This window comes from Copadichromis virginalis, linkage group LG4 (genome assembly GCF_057382275.1).
Source record: "Copadichromis virginalis isolate Kocher_CV1m ecotype Utaka linkage group LG4, C_Virginalis_male_GT1.1, whole genome shotgun sequence".
NCBI lineage: Eukaryota > Metazoa > Chordata > Actinopteri > Cichliformes > Cichlidae > Copadichromis > Copadichromis virginalis.
Genome location: NC_140621.1, coordinates 18109781 through 18129316, shown reverse-complemented (window position 1 = coordinate 18129316; position 19536 = coordinate 18109781). Strand labels below are relative to the sequence as shown.

The 19536-nt window shown below is 38.2% G+C and overlaps 2 protein-coding genes across 5 annotated transcripts; one reads left to right on the top strand and one right to left on the bottom strand.

Annotated features, from left to right (window-relative positions):
- Positions 1-307: 307 nt before the first annotated feature.
- On the bottom strand, positions 308-10117 carry LOC146711200 (adhesion G protein-coupled receptor E1-like). The gene is made up of 21 exons (XM_085452953.1): positions 10072-10117; positions 8872-8964; positions 8432-8578; positions 8232-8357; positions 7906-8049; positions 7583-7732; positions 7327-7473; positions 7208-7245; positions 6886-6966; positions 6732-6761; positions 6484-6637; positions 6284-6397; positions 6016-6188; positions 4702-4887; positions 3764-3967; positions 3429-3670; positions 3260-3326; positions 3067-3158; positions 1883-2042; positions 1143-1208; positions 308-976 (listed from the first exon to the last, which is right to left on the bottom strand). Exons 1-21 carry the CDS (start codon positions 10115-10117, stop codon positions 920-922), a joined length of 2517 nt encoding a protein of 838 aa, XP_085309079.1. The 3' UTR covers positions 308-919.
- Positions 10118-11354: 1237 nt separating this feature from the next.
- gtf2f1 (general transcription factor IIF, polypeptide 1) lies at positions 11355-18029 on the top strand. 4 transcript variants are annotated; one of them, XM_085453941.1, is made up of 14 exons: positions 11355-11422; positions 11970-12023; positions 13000-13049; positions 13269-13341; positions 13551-13744; positions 13886-14056; positions 14189-14394; positions 14496-14646; positions 14759-14814; positions 15256-15387; positions 15500-15579; positions 15834-15975; positions 16134-16266; positions 16430-18029. In XM_085453941.1, exons 2-14 carry the CDS (start codon positions 12012-12014, stop codon positions 16632-16634), a joined length of 1605 nt encoding a protein of 534 aa, XP_085310067.1. In that variant the 5' UTR covers positions 11355-11422; positions 11970-12011; the 3' UTR covers positions 16635-18029. The 4 variants fall into 4 exon arrangements, with proteins under 4 accessions (XP_085310067.1, XP_085310070.1, XP_085310068.1 ...); XM_085453944.1 differs by having other exon boundaries at positions 11356-11422; positions 15500-15573; XM_085453942.1 differs by having other exon boundaries at positions 11365-11430.
- The last annotated feature ends 1507 nt before the right edge of the window (positions 18030-19536 follow it).

The following is a 19536-nucleotide window of genomic DNA, read 5'->3' as shown; positions in this document are numbered from 1 at the left end:
CTCCTCCTTCAGGCTGCCCTCCACCAGTGCCCTACTGTCTGCTCTCATCAAGCTGCAGTAATCATGGCACCTGCATGAAAAATGTAGCCATACTGTGCTTCAGGGGGGCTGTATTTCAGGCCTGTAAAAAGGGCAAGACTCCTTCCTTTCCTCATGCCAAAAAGGCACCCATGAGTAAACCTTTTTATGGGACATTGATAATTAATGACCAACTTTCTTCCTCCTAAATTCTAAATTAAAGTAAATAATGTATTTACTTTAAAGTCGTTTAAATGGTGACAAAAAACAGAACTTTGGGTGTCAGGCGACTTTATTGAGTCAAATTAAGCAGTATGTAAATCCCACAACCAACCACTTTAAAGCATTAACAGCAGTTTACTGTGTCTTGTAAAACTGGGCATTACAAGCCACTTGTACAATAGTTGACTCCAACCACTGAATCAATCATTGGTCAATTGCTGATCAGTCATCATTAAGCAACTTTAAATAAGCAAAACTAAAACTTAAGTAAGCAAATGTTTGCTTAACAACTAGATTTATTAAAGAAAAAATGCTGTCCAAACCCTCCTGACCCTGTGTGGAAAAAGTTATTGTCCTCTAGCCCTAATAACTGGTTGTGAAACCCAAGATCTGATGTATGATTTGGGCGCACCTATATCTGGCCATAACCTTTTCAAAGTAAAGTTGAAAATTTGGGAGAAACACTTGGGACATTTAATCAGCAAGTAGTAGTTTAAAACACTTTCTAAATAAGTTTAAACAAGTATTACATAAAATGCACTATTTTTTCATGACAGAAAGAACTTATAAGGTTGATTCACAGTACAAATTCAAATATTTGACAAGAAAGTAAACAGTTGCCAGCAGAAAAGTATATAAATCTTCCATTTCCATCTTTTCCTTCACTTATTTATCAACATCACCCTCTGTGCTCTTGAGGGATGTCCAAGTCCTCGGACACTGATGGTGCATTTCTCTGTCAAAAAGTAGTGCAGATACTTTAGAAAAACTAAAAAAATTGTTACAAAAGGTTTAAATTTATTACAAGCAAAGCAACGCTTTATGCGGTCACATTTGCAACACAGGTTAGCTTTTAAATTTAAAAAGTCTTATTGGTCAAGTGACTGCTATGCGAAACTTACCACTGAGCCGCCTTCTCTGGTCTTGTTGAAAGAACAGGTCAGCCATTTGACATACTCATCTCTAATCTAGAATATGAAATAAATGCACATTTTGAAAAATAAATGAAATAACTCTCACTATAAAACTCATAAAAAATACTACCAATATGTTTTAACTAGAGATGATGTTAAATCACAGAGCTGGTCATTATTAAACAGGTGTTTAATGTGGTGCATTCCCTATAGATAGATCCATAAAGCCACAGAGCCATTGCTAGTGGGGCAGAGATTAGCTTTTATTTAACTACATTTTAACTTAATTTTTTTTCTCTTATAAAGAATACATCTATTCGCTTCCGCTTATCCTTTTCAGGGTCGCGGGGTGCGCTGGAGACTATCCCAGCTGTCGTAGGGCCAGAGGCAGGGGTACACCCTGGACAGGTCGCAGGCTGTCGCAGGGCTAACACAAAGAGACAGACAAGCATTCACACTCACATTCACTCCCGCATTCACACCTATGGGCAATTTAGATTACTCAATTAACCTATTCCCACTAAGTGCATGTCTTTGGATGGTGGGAGGAAGCCGGAGTACCCGGAGAGAACCCACACAAACACGGGGAGAACATGCAAACTCCACACAGAAAGACCCCGGCCTGATGGTAGAATTGAACTCAGGAATAATATAAAGAATGAATTATAAAAAGTTTGACATACAGTATGTAAGAAAAGTGTTAAGAAACACTGGTATAACGAGTCTACCTCCTTGTTGAGGACACAGTGGACAATGTAGAGAAAAGTACCCTGCTGGGAGTTCAGAACTATAAAAGCAACCTGAAAGAACAGGTTCGTCTGGTACAGGCCAAGAATCCAGGTACAGCCAAGTATAACAAACTGGGCCAGTATCTTGAACAAAATCAACCTGCAAACAGAACAACAGAAGGTTTTACAGTTCTTTACAAAACATTGGAGCAGGATGTTAAATAAAAAAGTCAGTATGCTAAATGAATTCATTTCTCTACTGTAACTGCACTTATAGTCAAACAGGAAGACATGTTTAGTCTCTAGAGATGAACTGATTGTCTGGCAAGGGAAAGGTATCTCCCGATTTCCAGTCTTCTCTGGTCCAGAAGGGGGACTGGCTGGTCGGCGTCTTGCGCATACATTTCATGAGCAAATTGTTACAAACTACTACTTCTACACACTCACAGTGCACAAATAAAAAATGATTTACTTGCACATGGAAACGCATGCAAATAGTTGTGCGCACACTCACAGGCGCATGCCAACAAGTTGTCAGCATGGAAACTCCCCACCACGAGTGAAGACACAAAGTTCGCCAAAGTAAACGACCACAGAAAATGTTTGTTATGACAAACCTGATCAAACACTTAACTCTGTACTTTTTAAAAATTAGCCAACAAATGAAAAGTGAGTCAAGCTAAACTATTCAGAGCTCAGAACCAACCACAAGTAAGAGAGTCAGGCAAGAGCTGTGAAAGGAAAATTACAGACAGGTGAGAAAAAAGGGGAAAGGGTTGATGTCCTCTCATCCGGGGAATTCATAAGTATACGGGAAAATGATGCAAGTGTCTGATATAAAGGTATACAGCAGCTCATTTCTATTCAATTATTAGCATGCTTGAAAGAGAAAATCCTGTAACTTACTGAGTTTGGAGCAAAAGTTTATTTATCTATTTATTTATTTTTTATTATGCAAATAATATTTTGCATTGAAAAAAGTTGATTATTCTTTTTATATAATGTCAGTTGTAGTTGAAATAGGGAAAAATCTGTGTTGTCATTTAGCAAATAATCAGAATCAGAATGGAAATCGCACTTAGTCTGGAGTCTCTACTGAGTGACATTTTTTTTTAAAAGCTGCACAAAAATCTTATTGATTACTCAGAATTTGAACTTGCTTTTTAAACAAACCTCAAACTTACTTTGTATCTTTGGACTGAGAGATATCACTTTTTATGTTAGCCAAGGTGGGCCGCAGACTCCATAAAGTTGCACCAAACAGGTAGCAATTCATCTGATAAAATAATCAGATTTGTAATTTAACTTTGAGACAAATTATCATTATGAGAAAAAAATGTAATGTGTAATACAGTTCTAACACAAAAATAGACACACAGCAAGGATCGCTATCACTGGCCCTGTTAAAGCCCATTTGAAGTTTCGTTTTTCTGACAGCCAGCATCTGCAATTCAAACGCACATCAGAGACCATTATCCAGTCTTGTACATTTAGTAATAAAAGGATTTAATGCATAAATCGGTGCATTGCACTGTGTCTGACTTACACATTAGCCTCAGTACGTCCATATCCACCAGAATACATCAGTGCCGAAACACCCACAATCACAAATGGAACACCATAGCCAATCAGATAGAGAAGAGGCCTGGGGAGGCCATCTCTTTGAATGACTTTCACCTGGGAGAGCTTCCGTACCAACAAGTGGAGCTGTAGTGCCTCCAGCAACATCCACACAAAACTGGCAACAATTAAGAAGTGGAGAAGCCCTGCCATGACAGTGCAGGCCAGCTGTAGAGACAGATAAATATGTTTAAGCTTTATGGACAATTGGAACACAATAGATAATCTTTTGATAATTCTTGGAGTTTAGCCACATTGTACCTTATTATCAGTGTATTTGTCATTCCACAACAAGAGCAGTTGTGAAAAAAACAGGTTGAGGCAGAGGTGGAGACGGGCTGTGTTGTTAATTTTGGGATTCCAGCTGCACAGAAGGAAGGTAAAGATGGCCAAAGCCAAGAAGAATAGTCCAATAATCACACATATCCGGTTCAGCCACTCTAAGAAGTCATTCTGTGGCACAGGCTGAAAATGAGATACATGGATACTGATGAAAATGGATGTAAATTTGGCTATAACTGTGCTTGACTTATTGGCTTATTGAAATGCTTTAAAGCTGACAAATGTCTAAGATCCAGGAGATTTTTTAAGAGCAATTTTTGTTGAGATATCATCTGAATTTCAGGAGCGCCCCCTCTGGCCTCAGGCTATAAAAGCCCCCCTTCTCCAATACCTGCTGTTCTCATTTTCATGCCCCCCCCCCCCCCCCCCCCCCCTTCCTTTTTTCTTTCCTCTCTTCTCCTGTCCTCTCCTCTCTTCCTTTCCTCCCTTTATTTCTCGTTAGTACAGGGGCCTTCAAGGCCTTCCCCAAACCGCAGCACTAATCACACTCCTTCATCCCTCATTGCTCATCGTTACCAAGGGAGTGGTCCCTGCTAGTGAAATGTTGTGTCTCTTTCTAATTCTGCATATGCCAAGAAGTGTGGGATAAACTGTCTAAAACTGGGTGTGTAAAGTGTACTATACTTGTTGACAAAGCAGTTTGACAGAATACCAAATTAAAGTTCTACAGAAATTTTGACTGATTACAAAAAAAAATTTCTTCCACTTAAAATGTAAAAAGGGATTTAACCGCTTATATACACTGCATGTTTCCATTTGTCAAATTGTGGAGTTTTAATCAAATCTGAAAAATGTACAAGTATGTTAAGTCCTGTAAGTAATAAGACTTCAACCTTACCAACATGTAACTGACATACCTCCCCAATCTGCATTATGAGAGCAAAGGTAGAAAGGTGTGAGCAGCTACAAACAGTGTAGTTTTTGTGAGAGTATGCAACCCAGCAACCCTCTTCTGACCAACGCATCGTCTCTCCATTTTGTCCACCTTCGGCTTCTCCGGCTTCCCAGTACACACAAGTGACCATTCCATTATCTGGTACTTCCTAAAAAAAAAAAAAAATAGGCAAAGGCAAGAATAAAAAGTCTGATTCTTTTTCAATACATGCAGTGGTGTGAAAAGTGTTTGCCCCCTTCCTGATTTCCTGGTGTCTTGCATATTAAACACAAATGTTAATATTGGACAAAGAGAGAAAGACATCATACCACGATCTAAAGAAACAACGGAGAAACAAAGTCACTGATAGCTATGAGTCTGGAAAGCTTCCTGGCTTCCTCCTGGAGTGACTGGGCTACCAAAATTACTCCAAGAGCACATTCACAACTCATCCAGGACGTCACAAAAGAACCCAGAACAACATTAAAGAACTGCAAGCTTCATGTCTCAGTTAAGGTCAGAGTTCATGCTTCAAGAATAAGAAGAGACTCGGCAAAAATGTCATCCACAGAGGAGTTCAAGAAATAAAACAGTTCTGACCAAAAGGCCCATCTCACCTTTGCCAAAAGCCCATTTTGATGATCTTGAAGACTTTTTGGAAAATATTTTGTGTACTAATGAGATTTGAGTTCCATTACATCTGGGGTTGTTGTGGTGCCTTAGGATCTGAAAAACCATGAATTCTGCTGTTTACCAAAATATCCTGAAGGAGAATATCGTCCATCTGTTCAAGACCTCACTCTGAGGCACGCTGATGATGATTCAAAATTATCCAAAACACATCAGCAAGTCCACCTCCAGCTTAAGAAAAACTAAATTAAGACTTTGGAGTGGCCAAGTCCAATTCCTGACCTTAATCTGATTGAGACGCTGTCGATCAAAAACCCTCCAATGTGGCTGAATGAAAACAATTCTGCAAAGACGAGTGGGCCAAAATTCCTCCACGGAGCTGTAAAAGACTCATTGCCACGTATTGCAACACTTGACTACAGTTGTTGCTGTTAAGGGTGACCCAGCCAGTTATTAGGGTTAGGGGGCAATTACTTTTTTTTCCCTTAATGACAAATACCTACACTTAGACACTGCATTTTGAGTTTACTTGCATTATCTTTGTCTATTATTTATATTTGTTTGATGATCTGAAACATTTAAGTGACAAACATACTAAAAATCCAGGAAAACAGGAAGGGGGCAAACACTTTCACAACACTCTATATGTACAATCTTGATGCTACACCTTGTGTTGAATTGTAAAGTTGACAGGCTCTGTCAGGTTGGTGGTGTTTATTCCTGGTATTATGGCAGTTAAAACATCTGAGTACATCTCTGTCACATTCTTGGTTTTGAAGTATTGATGACTGAGAATGCTCTCCATCCCATCTAGCGTCAGAAAGGCGGCTGATACAGAACCTGGAAGTGGTCACATCACAAAAAAACCCAACAACAACAACCACATTCATCTTGATGCACCTGTGTCAGTCAACATTTTAAAAAAAAGCTCTTACCATTGTTGGCCCTAGCTAGATCCTCCAAGTTGATTTTCATTTCGTATTCCTTGGCAGAGAGGGATGAACTCTTGCTATCATAGCTCAATGAACCAATGGCCACTAGACTCAAATCTTGAACACAGATATGCATTCATTATGTTTGTATTTACTAAGAACTCAAATTTGACCTATTAGCGTAAAGTTGAGCTTGGTCTTACCCACTGTTGAAGTGTGCATTTCCTTTTTTATTTTCGTCTCAGTCGACGGAGTCATTGCAACAACGAGCTGCTCTGAGAGGCCAAGAATAACACTACCAGTCTCCCCGTCTCCTTCACTGCTTGTGCTGGTAAGTGTTCCAACACCTGAAACCATCTACAGAAGACTTGAGTTATTGTAATGAACAAATAAACAAGCAAATGAAATGAATAAACTGGAAATATAAAGCTATGACTCTGCTTTTTAGTACCATAGATGTAGAAAAGCAGTTTGCAACTGTCTGCAAAGATGTCAAGAATGGAGAAAATTGCGTTAGATAAAAAATAACTGCCGGGTTTTCTGTGCATCACGTTACATCCTATTTGTTGTGTAGCATTTACAAGTTAACGTTTTTAACTACGTACCACATCCGGTAAAAGGACACCTGTATTGTTCTTCAGGTCTTCACCCAAGTTTTCAAGGAAAGCTCTCTCTTTTGTCTTATCCTGAAATTAACGTTTGGGTTTAGTTTATGTTTGCTACACGATTGCATCTTTAAAAAACGGGGATTTATGTTTTGTATAACTGTCTAATTACAGTCGAATGTATTACTGTGAAAAAGTGATCTTTATCAAAGAACTAACTTACAATCAAAATCATGAAACATAACGGGTTATTAATGAACTTTGTTATGCATTAAAAAGTTAGCCAGTTAGCCTCTAAAACATAAATCACCACGAGTCTTACCTTATTAGGTTTGATTTCATCTAGAATGTCTTCAAGGCCTGTCAGTAAATTAAAAAAATACATTTAAATTCTAAACACTTTTGAAAATCTAAAATGTCTTTGAAGTCAGCTTTGCTCACTTTTACAAAAAGTGATGCCCGCCTTCCAAATTACACCAGTTGATGGGTAGAATCCATCAGGGCAGGAACAATAGAAGGTGCCTGGTGCATTAGTACACACAGTTTGGTTACCACACAGTCCAGGAGTTTCACTGCACTCATCTATATCTAAAGCGGTGAGAGAAACACAAGGGGCTGTTTTTCTTGCTTGTTTGTTTTTTGGAAATTATATATTTATTTGCTTTTGGAAACAAAAGAGCATAGGAATAGCAAATACCATTGCATGGGTTAGCAATGCTGGCTATAACATGTGGATTGTCCACTCGATAACCAGTAAGGCAGGTACAGTTGTAAGATCCAATTGAATTTGTGCAGTTACAGTTTGCTCCACAGATGTTCAACACATGGTCAGCACACTCATCAATATCTGTAACACACATTTAATCAAATTCAAGCTGCAGGTCAAAAAATACTACGGCAGGTTGTGAGACTGAACCTGTTTCTTTTGTATATATTCTGCATTTTTTCATATTAAACTGCAGTCTCTTTGCCTATATCTACAGTTTTCAGCTAGTGCCTTTGTAAATATGTTGTAAATACCAGTGCATATGTTGGTCATGCTGGGTTCTTTGGATTGATCAGTTGGTGCGTAACCTGGTATACACCCACAGGTATAAGCTCCAGGTGTGTTTGTGCAGATAGAATCAGGGCCACAGATAGATGAGGTTAGACACTCATCATTATCTGAAAAGAAGACAGTCAGTGTAAACAAATTAAATTTATGTTCTTTGTGTACTGAAAATTACACTTAATATGCTTTTCTAATTATGTTAATCACTCAAAGAACTTTATGCTACAAGCTATATTCACTCAAACACACAAAAGGATTTTCCTACCAAACACATGACATAAATAATAATACAGACCTTGGCAAACAGGGGTTGCATCTGATTGAATGTGAAAGCCTTCATTGCAGTTGCACACATAGCTTCCAATTGTATTGGTGCAGGACCCATATTGCCCGCAGATATTGGCAAGACATTCATCAATATCTAAACATACCACAGTTACCAAGTTAAAATCTGCATTAAAAATAGATTTTGTTATTTTGTGTTTTTATTGGTACCTGTGCATCCATTGGACGTTCCAGGTGGCAGTGTTGGATCTGCTACACTGAAACCATTCAAACAGGTGCATATATATGACCCGACGGTGTTCTTACAATTTGAGTTAGGACCACAAATCCCTGTAGTCCTCTGGCACTCATCAATATCTGACAAAAAGAATAATAACAAACCAGCTGCAAACTTTAACAGTATTGACATTTAGTGAAGTTTATTTTCTTTTGTTTTTAGTTATTTATTGTTACTTTAGTTTGTTTGTGAAGTTTATTTAGAACAAACATTAGTGTAAATCTTTGTATTATTATCATTCAGCATGGTTCCTATCTCCAAGAGAGAGGCCAGCCATCCTTTGGAGAAGGCTCATTTCTGCCACTTGTATCCACATTCTAAATTTTGTGGTCTCTACCCAGAGCTCTTTGATCAGCTTGATGGCCCCCCTTACCTACAGTGTCCTGGTAATGCTGTGAAAGTTCTGCCAGAGGTGGGAGTTGAAGATCTCTTTGATAGTGGCCTCTCCCAGACTTTCCCAGAGCACCTGCACAATGCAAATCAAATATGTACAATAATTATCACACATAATTTATTACTTTATGGTGATTTTAAATCACATATATTGGCTATTTATTTGTTCATACCAGGAGGAAACACAGTAATAACAGGTATCACAAGCAAACCTGAAACAAAGAAGATAAAAAGTTATAGAAATGTTTAATTAATCTTAAAAATTACTGTTAAATTGTTATACTATTGAAAAGTAATCATTCACGTTACCATCTCTATAATGTCACATACCAACTTCATTTTTACACTTGAATCAAACTGAGGAATGCCTCCAAGACTGTATAATTTTTCTTTTTTAGTAGAATACATTAAGGAACATGACAAAGGATATATTAATGTAGTGCACACGGCATGGAAAGATGTGCTGTGTTTGCAAGTTTAAGTATGCTCTCCAGGTGACAAAATAAATGCTAATCAAAATAGTCATAAAAATAACTACAACAATCCTCATCCACCTACATGGACTGAGTCTTATATAGTGCTTTTCTACTCTACCTGACAACTTAAAGCACTTTATACAACTTGCCTCATTTCCACATTCACACCTATTTATAAAAAAACAAGCATTCTGTTGATGTGTTATTGCTTTATATGTAACATACACACACATGAATACATGGTGGTTCCTCACTTGTTTCTACACATCCTAATCAATGTCCCCTCATCTTGGGTTCACAGTGTGTCTTCTTTCAAAACTTGGCAAAGTAATGACACAGCACAATAACTTGTACTTCCATAAAATTGTTTGATCTTGGAATCTGCAGTTGTTGAGAAATGATCCATAAAGCTTCTGGAATGAGCTTCCCAAAGCCCTGACCTCAAGTCTACTAAAAATATGTGGACTACGCTTTAAAGCCGGGTCCATGCAAATGCAAAAGAGTGGTCAAATATTTGCTATAATAATTTTTTTGAGGGTTACCAAAAGCGTATGTTCAGATGTATTTTTCTTTAGGACTGCCAACAGAACATTTATCAAAGGCAAAATACAATTTCAATCAAAAAGAGCTTTTTTCATTAAAAAAAAAATCTAGATTTTTTTCTGCTTTCAGGTTCTATTTTGAATTGAATGAAAATTACATACCAAGTAGAAGTGACAAAGCAAAGTAATTCATCATCATACGAAACATCGTGTGTCAATGACATCTGCTCGTCAGTCCTGAATACTTGTAGCACACACTGTGAAATTTGAATTGCTTCCCAAAAAAGTTAATCCTGCCTTAAACATGCAAAGAGATAATGCAAATACAGTCACTGTGCACCATTTGTAGCAGACATGTTCAAGGATTGCAATTAAAATAGCCCATTATTTAATCACTGCTTATCTTATGCACTGTATCGTGCATACATATATATACACTGTGTATCTGTTTCCCTTTATCATAGCTTTTCGATCTAATCTTCGTCAAATCCATAGTCTTCTTCCTTGCTAACAAGTTTATTATATGACCTTATTATATGACCAGCGACAAGTCGAAGTTAAACAGTCAAATGTGTGATAAAGGATAAACAAGTGCCTATAAGTAATTATTATTAGTCAGTTCAGATTGTTCATCAAATTTTCTCTTTCTTATTAGTGTTTGTAGCATTTAATGTCATGTTTCCTTGGCAGTGCTGTTTTTGTGAGTCAATCAATGTGGATAATGGAAAGTAAAGGCAACAATCAATACTACTTTACTAGTTGACAAGATAAATTTTAAAAAATACACTTCTCTTTTTGTTTTGTTACTTCTGGGAGGGTTTTGATAAGTCATATAGGACAAATTTGTACACGTGTTCTAAGGCCCATGTCAAGGTATGTTCTTGTTATGGTCAGAGCCTGCAATTCAAGCACATGTGACACATTCTTGGGTTTCTTTTGTCTCTAATATTGTGTGTGTGTGTGTGTGTGTGTGTGTGTGTGTGTGTGTGTGTGTGTGTGTGTGTGTGTGTGTGTGTGTGTATAATGTATATCTAATATAAATGAAACAGGGTTGAATTAAACTGCTCCACAGAGCAGGCTATCATTGTAATCACTCGCTAAATCCTCTGTTACACACTAAATGCTATTGACATACAGGTACTATGAGGGATATTTTATGTCTCTTTAATTGCTTCTCACACAGGCAAATTGCATTTATTCACAAAATGAATATTTAAAACTAATAAAACCCTAAAACACACATTTTACTAGTTTATTAGTGCAGATTGTGGATATCATCTTACACACGTGTTTGAAAATGTTGCGTTAAAGGTAGTGCCACTTTCTGGAAATATTTTCCTCGGTGGATGAGTAGTGGGGTGGTAGAAAGAAACTCTTAAACAAGATAAACTGGTGAATACAAGGGAACAAGCGGAACCCTTCAAAGGGACTGGTAGGAACCAATGTCTACAGTAAATGTTTCCTATTGACCATAGAGGCAAACGGAACAAGTGCAATTGGAGTGCACACAGCGGTAAGACGGTATATAATCATTTATGAGCCGATATTTCATATTTAGTCTTTTTAATTTCCAATATTTTTTGCATTGGTCGAAGATGGATAGGTCTCATGAGTTTACAGTGTTCCTGCTTGTTTTCACAGTTAGCTACAGACCGCAGCTACAGCTGCTTGCAAAATGTGGTGCTGCTAAAGCTAACGTACAAAGATATAAACATCAGTTACACCTCGTTTCGTATAACTTTAGCCTAATTTAACTTTAGTCAGTCTTTCTTGTAATATTACAAATGAGTCATGGAAGGGGGATAGGTTTCCTTTATTCTGCCGCGTTTGTTTTAATCCTAAAATTGTCATAACTTGCTGAAAACGCTTATAAAGCATTATTTGAATGTCTTCGTGCAGGGATATCGTACCTTCACAGACCTTTTCGGTTCTCTGTTTCTCAGCTGGATAATCTGAGTTAAAAATAAACACAAACTGACTGAATTATATATTATTATGTATTATCTTATTAGTATCATTACTCTGTTTTCGTAACGGTGTGTCCACCTCGCCTAAAGCAGCTGTTGATGTGGTGTCGTAAATCCAGAGACTGACAACCAACCATGACATCACTGGTAAGCTTTCATTTGACAACACAAAAGTATGTCTTTATTTTCTTTTGATAATTTGATCCACTCTTGTGCTATGTTTAATGCCGTGAATCTACAGTGTTGTGCAAAAGTCTTGAGCCATCCCTCATTTCTCCATGTTTTTTTTCCAAGTAGCCAGAATTAATTGTATTTTTAAGTGGTCTTTGGAAACAGTTCTCCAGGCTTTCTGACGGAGTTTTCTTTGGCTGCTTCGTAAACTCATTTTCAGTCCAGTCCTTGCACCTAATTATTTTCAGAGGAGTTGCTTTTTGTTTTTTGTTTTTTTGTTGGTCGGTTTGTTTGTCAACCACTTAACACTGACCTATTATTCAAGCATGAAAGAGGCAGGTAACACAAAAGATTATCCAGTGTTGTACCTCATTACAGTTCGGCTCATTTCAGTTTGGCTAATTCCAGTTTCCCTTTTTTTTCTCTCTCTCTTTTTTCTCTTTCTAAAAACTACATTGACAGCAGATGCAAAAAAAATATTCACTTTTTCCAGTGCTTTTCTCGCTTTTATTTGTCTCCATAGTCTTCCTTGAAAATGCTTTGATCCTTTGTGGTCTTCTTTACATTGTCCAATCAGGTTGGCAATGATTTTAAGTGTCTGATTAGGTTTGTTGTCAAAAAATGAGCTTTGGACGTTCTTCTGGAAGCCTGGGGAACTATTACAGAAGACATCTTGGAAGAAATGACAAGAAAGCTTGGATAAGAGAGTTCAGGCTGTGTTGAAGAATTAAGCAAATTATACTAAATATTGACTTTAAAGTTTGTTACAATTGTACAAACTCCATTTTTACCTTATATGTGGTTTGAGTAAGTTATTGCATTTCCATTTTACTTGTAAATATAAAGGAAGAGACTCAAGACTTTTGAGCTGTACTGGTCCGACATGGCTTTCATGGTGTGCACATTATTCAAATGTGACAGGCTTCCAACAAGAACACTTTTTCTCTTACAGGGAAGCAGCAGCAGCACCTCAACCACAGAATACATCGTGCGTGTCCCCAAGTGAGTAACACATGTAAATATCCAAAGAGATTTGTGTGCACAGGACTTGCCTTATGTCACTGTTTTGCATGTGTTCATGTGTGTTTTGGTCATTCTAGGTGTCACTTGAAGACGTGCATGTGCATGACTATTAGAAGATGATTGTGACGCAAATGAATTGAGCTCAGTTATGTTGCACAATAACTCACTATATTCTTCTTTTTTTTTTTCTTTGCATAGAAACACTAGCAAGAAGTACAATATAATGGCTTTCAATGCAGGGGACAGAGTCAACTGTTCAACATGGACACAGGTGGGCTTCATACTTTAACTACACCTCACAGACAAAGCTTAGGTTTTCAGTATGACAGAGCTAGAGTTGATATGAGAAAGGAATATCAGCCAGTCTTATTCGCCTTAAACAAAAAAAAAAAGAGCGAGAAAGATGTGATAAATTTAGGAATGAGTAGGCTGGGGTTTGTTTTTTTTTCACTTTTCCATTGCTCTTTCTCCTTTCCCCAGGCTCGTATGGAAAGAGATATGAGTGCTCGGAAGATATATGGGGAGGAAGAGACCCCTGAAGGCGCAGCAGGTAGTGAGTTTGGCAAAAAGCAGCGCGAGGAAGCTCGTCGGAAGAAGTTTGGTATCGTCACGCGTGAATTCAAAGTGGAGGACCAGCCCTGGATTCTCAAGGTTAATGGTAAAGCTGGCAAGAGGTGAGTAGAGAGACTCCCTCTGAGTTACTCTCCAAAAGTGTTGGTAATGCAAGATAAAATTATGTATTATAGGAGTTATTATTTAGAGAAATCTCGGTAACTTGATGTCTGTAAAGAATGTTTTTTTTGTTTTTTTTTAAGGTTCAAAGGTATAAAGAAGGGTGGCGTTACAGAAAATGCATCCTACTACATCTTCACGCAGTGTCCCGATGGAGCTTTCGAGGCTTTTCCTGTTCACGGCTGGTACAACTTTACACCACAGGCCAAACACCGAACTCTGACTGCTGAGGAGGCTGAGGAGGAGTGGGGCAGGTGAAAGGGAAAGGACGGGGGTGGTTTGGGATTAAAAGTGATGAAGAAAAATGAGTACTTAAAAAATAAGTACTCAGTTGACCCTAGATGTTAATTGTTTGATTTTAAGACAGTCACCCTCTGTTTTTCTAGGCGGAACAAGGTGGTGAATCACTTTAGCATCATGCTTCAGAGACGTCTTCGAGAGCAGGAGCGGGGTGAGGAAGACGAAGACGAAGGAGAAAAATCTGGGAAGAAGAAAAAGAAGGGGGGCGGAAGAGGGGGTGACCTGCGCATTCATGACCTGGAGGACGAGCTGGAGATGAGCAGTGATGACAGTGACAGCAGTATGGGGGACGGTAAGGAGAAAGACACAACAAGAAGAAGAGACTATTGTAAAATGTCTCCGGCTTTCATCTTTTGATTTTCTTCCTTCAAACACTTTGGCTTTGTTGGACAGATGGAGAGAGCAAGCCAAAGGTAAAAAAAGATGCTGGGAAAGGAAAAGCAAAGAGAAAGAAGCAAAAGAGTAAAGACAACGAGGCTCTGGAAGACAGCGATGACGGAGACTACGAGGGCCTAGAAGTGGATTATATGTCAGATGAAAGCAGGTCAGATCCGTTACACGGTAGCACACAAAGACTCACACTGTATCAACAATGTTTGGTTTTTTTTTGTTGTTTGTTGTTTTATTTATTCATTTATTTTGTGTTTCAAATTTAGCTCAGAAGAAGAACCGGAAAAGGGAAAGCCTGTCAAAGCAGAGGAACACCCTAAAGGTCAGATCAATTTATTGTTAAAAATACTCAATAAAAGTGAAGCTATAAAACACAGTAAATGTAAATGGACGTGTACTTGGATGTTCACACAGTCTCACACACATTCATACAAACCCTAAAGGAACACAATCTGATGGATGCATCACAGGCGACTCACGGTTTCAACATGCTGATTGGTAGACGCACCATTCTATCTTTTGCGGCACAGGCACCCCCAAACATATGATTTTATGCATACAGTGTCAAAAAATTTATTTTAGGCATTGAAAAGTTAGGTGAGTGGAAGGTGACCTGAGTAGACACAATCTTGAAAATGACTTAGGTCTCATATAACTTAGCTCCGCATCTGGACGAACGTTATGGCCAGATACCTGCCAGAAGTGTCTAGTTTTTCACTAATCAATGTATTTAGATTGTTTCTGAATATTTATCCTTTTGTAGGGATTGATGAAGAATCTGAAAGTGAGGAAGAGAGTGAGGAGGAGAAACAGAATGATGAGGAAGCAAAAGAGGAGGAAGAGGAGGAGGAAGGGAAGAAAACCCCAGTTCAAATGGAGAAGAAGAAGAAAAAAGGTAAAAAAATTTTAAAAAAAAGTCACAACACGTACTGTTGAATGGAGTATTTTAAAATATGTGAGCAATGTGTGTGTATGAGTAGTCAGATTTATGTTCTTGTGCTTCACAGACAGCAGTGGAGAATCAGACAGCTCAGATGACAGTGACATCGAAGGAGAGACGGCCTCTGCTCTGTTCATGGCGGTTAGTGTGCGTAACTGAACAAATTCACATTTATTTCTTTTTAAGCCAAATTAGTTTGTAATATATTTTCCTATCATTATCATAATTAACATCAGTACCGTTGTTGCTTAATAAAACAATGGCTCGACCAGTGTGCGACCAGTTTTGTAATGCTGAAGCTTTGGAGTATTTCATATTAGTGCGGATTGTTATTCTATATTGGAATTTTTCATTCTTTGTTTGCATTCTCATCAATTATCGTCTTTTCCTTCCTATCTCAGAAGAAACGCACACCTCCTAAACGTGCTGGTGGCCGTGGCTCTGCAGGCAGCTCCAGGACTGGTAGCCGTCCTGGAACTCCATCTTTAGACTCTGCCTCCACCTCGAACACACTCCGTGCTGCCGCCAGCAAGCTGGAGCAAGGTGATTTCTCAGAAAGCCCACACAAATGCTCATACGTTCACAGTATAGTGTACATACGTAGATATATGCAGGACCTTCACAAGTAGCTTTCTACTCTCAAATCTTCTCTTTTTGTTATTCCATTCCAAACAAACTTGTCTTCTCTGTCTTGTCTCCAGGTAAGAGACAAGGTCCTAGCATCGACTCACCTGCTGCCAAAAAGCTTAAGATGGAACCCAGCACCCAGAGCCCTGTTCCCTCTGGGAAGAGCACACCTCAACCCCAATCAGGCAAATCCACCCCAAGCTCAAGGTAAGGTCCAGGTTTTTTTTTTTCTTCAATACAGTTTCATAGACACACAGTTATTTCTTCCTGCTTGTCTTACGATTCAGAAGGCTAACATAAATACACCAATAGATATATAATGTAAATATGAGTGTTAAACTGTATTCTTTACTTTTCATTCACCCCACAGTGATGTGCAGCTGACAGAGGAAGCAGTCCGCCGCTACCTGATCCGTAAACCAATGACCACTAAAGACTTGTTGAAGAAGTTCCAGACTAAGCGCACCGGCCTGAGCAGTGAGCAGACTGTCAACGTGCTGGCACAGATCCTTAAGCGCCTCAATCCAGAGCGCAAGAACATAAACGACAAAATGCACTTCTACCTCACTGAATAACCAAAGGAACAGAGGGATGTTGTGGTTGTAGAAGTGGTGAAGTGCTAAAACTGACCCTCTTTTGTTCAAAGGTTATAGTGTTTTCAATAAAACCCATGGAAGAATAGTCTGTACAGGTTGTTCTGTGATATGCCACAGCACAGGAAGCTAGACCCGCCTTCAGCAGAAGTCACCTTAAAGCGGACTTATTTTGTCAGTTTTCTTTTCTGTATTTTTATTCTTGAACTCTAAAACAGTAAAATTGCTTTGCAAGATTTCCAGTTCAAAATATATACATGTAGATTTTTTTATCTTCCACTTTGCTGTAGTGCAGTTTATCCTTTGTTTTAGCTGCCTACCACTTCCTTGTAAGCTAACTTTGTTTTGATTGGCTGCCCCTCCTAAAAAAAAAAAAAAAAAAAAAAGTTGTTTTACAGGGTTCTCATTTACATCAAAAATCCCAGAGAAGAAAAAAATGTGTATATAACAGAAAATAAGGAATAGTACAATAGGTTCCCTTTACCTTGTCCATGAAATTATGTTGAATGAAAAATTTTGTTTTGACCTGATAGTTAAAACCTGATAGTTCTGTTTTGTTTTTTTGTTTTTTTGTTTTTAATTCCTTGCATAGAAATTTTTTTCTAATAAAACTATTCTTATGTAAGGATTTGAGTTTTTGTACCTCCTTCAATGTTAAAAAAAAACTTTTGTCCTTTAAGGACAAAACTGGGCAGTTTTATTTTTTTGTCAGTTTATCAAATCACTTGTTCCTGAAAGTACTTTAATATAAACAGATTTATTAAACACACTTCACATTAAACATCTAAATATGTATGTGTGTTGCTTAGAGTGAAAATAATTCAAAGAAAGCATTAAAAAGAAATGGCAGCAACTAACATTCACTTCTTACTTTGGGTGCTTGTTGTTCATGAAGTATAGTTGGGCACAGAACACGCATCGATTGTTTATTTTGTCCTCCCTCTGTAAAGACAAAGATTACCCTGAAATAGGGTGCATGCAAATATTTTTGAAAGCTCATTTGCATAACTATCAGGAAGCTAAGACTGTCTTTTGCAAAACCTTAGTTTGCTGCTTTATTTACTGTCCTGGGATAACCTTTATCACGTAAAAGGAAGCTACTATTTTGACACAACTGGTAGGCAGCAAGTAACTTTATTATTTTAATGATGAAAAAGTACAGCACTTAAAATGCCAATACTGTTAAAGGGATGTAAAAGTGATTTGTGTGCAGTGTTGTCTGAGGTTTCTCATCTTCCTCGTCTTTGTGAGTTTACATAGATTGTAGTGCGATTTGAAGCAAAAACACTTCTATTGTACACCAATTTCAAACCTTTTATTTCAAAAAGTCTTGAAAGAGTAGTTGTCAAACAATTAAATGAACATTTTTCAAACGAATTGTTTACTTTAAAATCTTTTAGTCAGGATTTAGAGTGCAGAATGGCACAGAAACTGCACCAGTTAAAGTCTTATGGCCTCTTGACTATTAACTGCTTGGCCTGCAAGACCTTATTGCAGCATTCAATATCACTGACCAAATATGTTACGGCAGAGATTAGAACACACTGTTGGTATCAAGAGTACTGTAGTGAATCACATGTATCACACATGTAGATTATAGTTTTTTCATGTGAACGAGGAGCCTCTTTTCACACACAAAAGCTATTCAGGGAGTTCAACAGGGTTCTGTGATGGGACCAGTACTTTTTTATATTATACATGCTTTCATTAGGTAATATTTTTAGAAAACATTGGGTACATTTTCTTTGCTATGGAGATGATACCCAGTTTTATCTATCTATGAACCTATGTGATCTGGCTCCATTTATCTTAATGACCTCATAGTAGCATTTCACTCCAATAGAGCACTTCACTCTCAGACTGCAGGCTTACTTGTGGGCCCTAGGACATTTGAAAATAGAATGGGAGGCAGAACCTTCAGCTATCAGACCTCTCTTCTGGGAGTCCAGCTCCCAGTTTGGAAGTTTAGAAACTTTCATTTCTGACAAAACATATAGGTATGTCTAGATTAGGTGACCCCCTGAATCCTCCTTTAGTTGTGTTGTAATAGGTCTAGGCTGCTGGGAGGCTTCCCTCGATCTATTGAGTGCTTCTTCTTCAAGCTGCTCTTTTCACTTGTCTGTCTTTATACATCACTTCTGTATTTAGTCATTAGCAATTCTTAAACTCTGCCCATCACTCCTGTAGTTTACCTTTTGTCCTCTTTCTCTTCGCTCTCTTCTTTTTTTCTCTCACCCCCACCCAGTGACAGTAGATGGCTGCCCCTCCCTGAGCCTGGTTGTGCTTGAATTTGTCCCTAAGTCACCAAGTGCTTGCTCATAGAGGGTTGGTGTGATTGTTAGGGTTTCATTCTAATACTGTATCTTGCAAAATTAAGTGCCTTGAGGTGACTGTTGTTGTGAATTGGCACAATATAAATACAATTTAATTGAAATATATTTGCATTGCACCAGCTCAAACCAGGATAGACTCTACAATATCAGAGCAAGAACCCCCAAAATCACAAAGCACCCTATGAACCGGCACTTGGCAACAGTCGAGAGAAGGAACTCCCTTTCATTAGGTTTATATGTGAGACAGAATCACACTCAGAGAAGAACAAACATCTGCCTTGGCCAGCTGGGAAAGAGAAGAAAGACCATGAACAACAAAAGACAAAATAAAACCTGAAGGATGGTATAGATAAAAGATACAACATGCAACAGAGCATTCAAAAAAAAAAAATCACATGGGTATGGAAGAAGTGGTCAGGGCATCCCGGGAAGCCCCTCCACAGCCTGCGTCTAGAGCCCCTGTTTGAAAAATATAAACATGATAATTAGCACATCACAGACATCGTCTTTAAAGACGCATTTTACCTTTTAATCCCAGGCCCAGAAGTTCT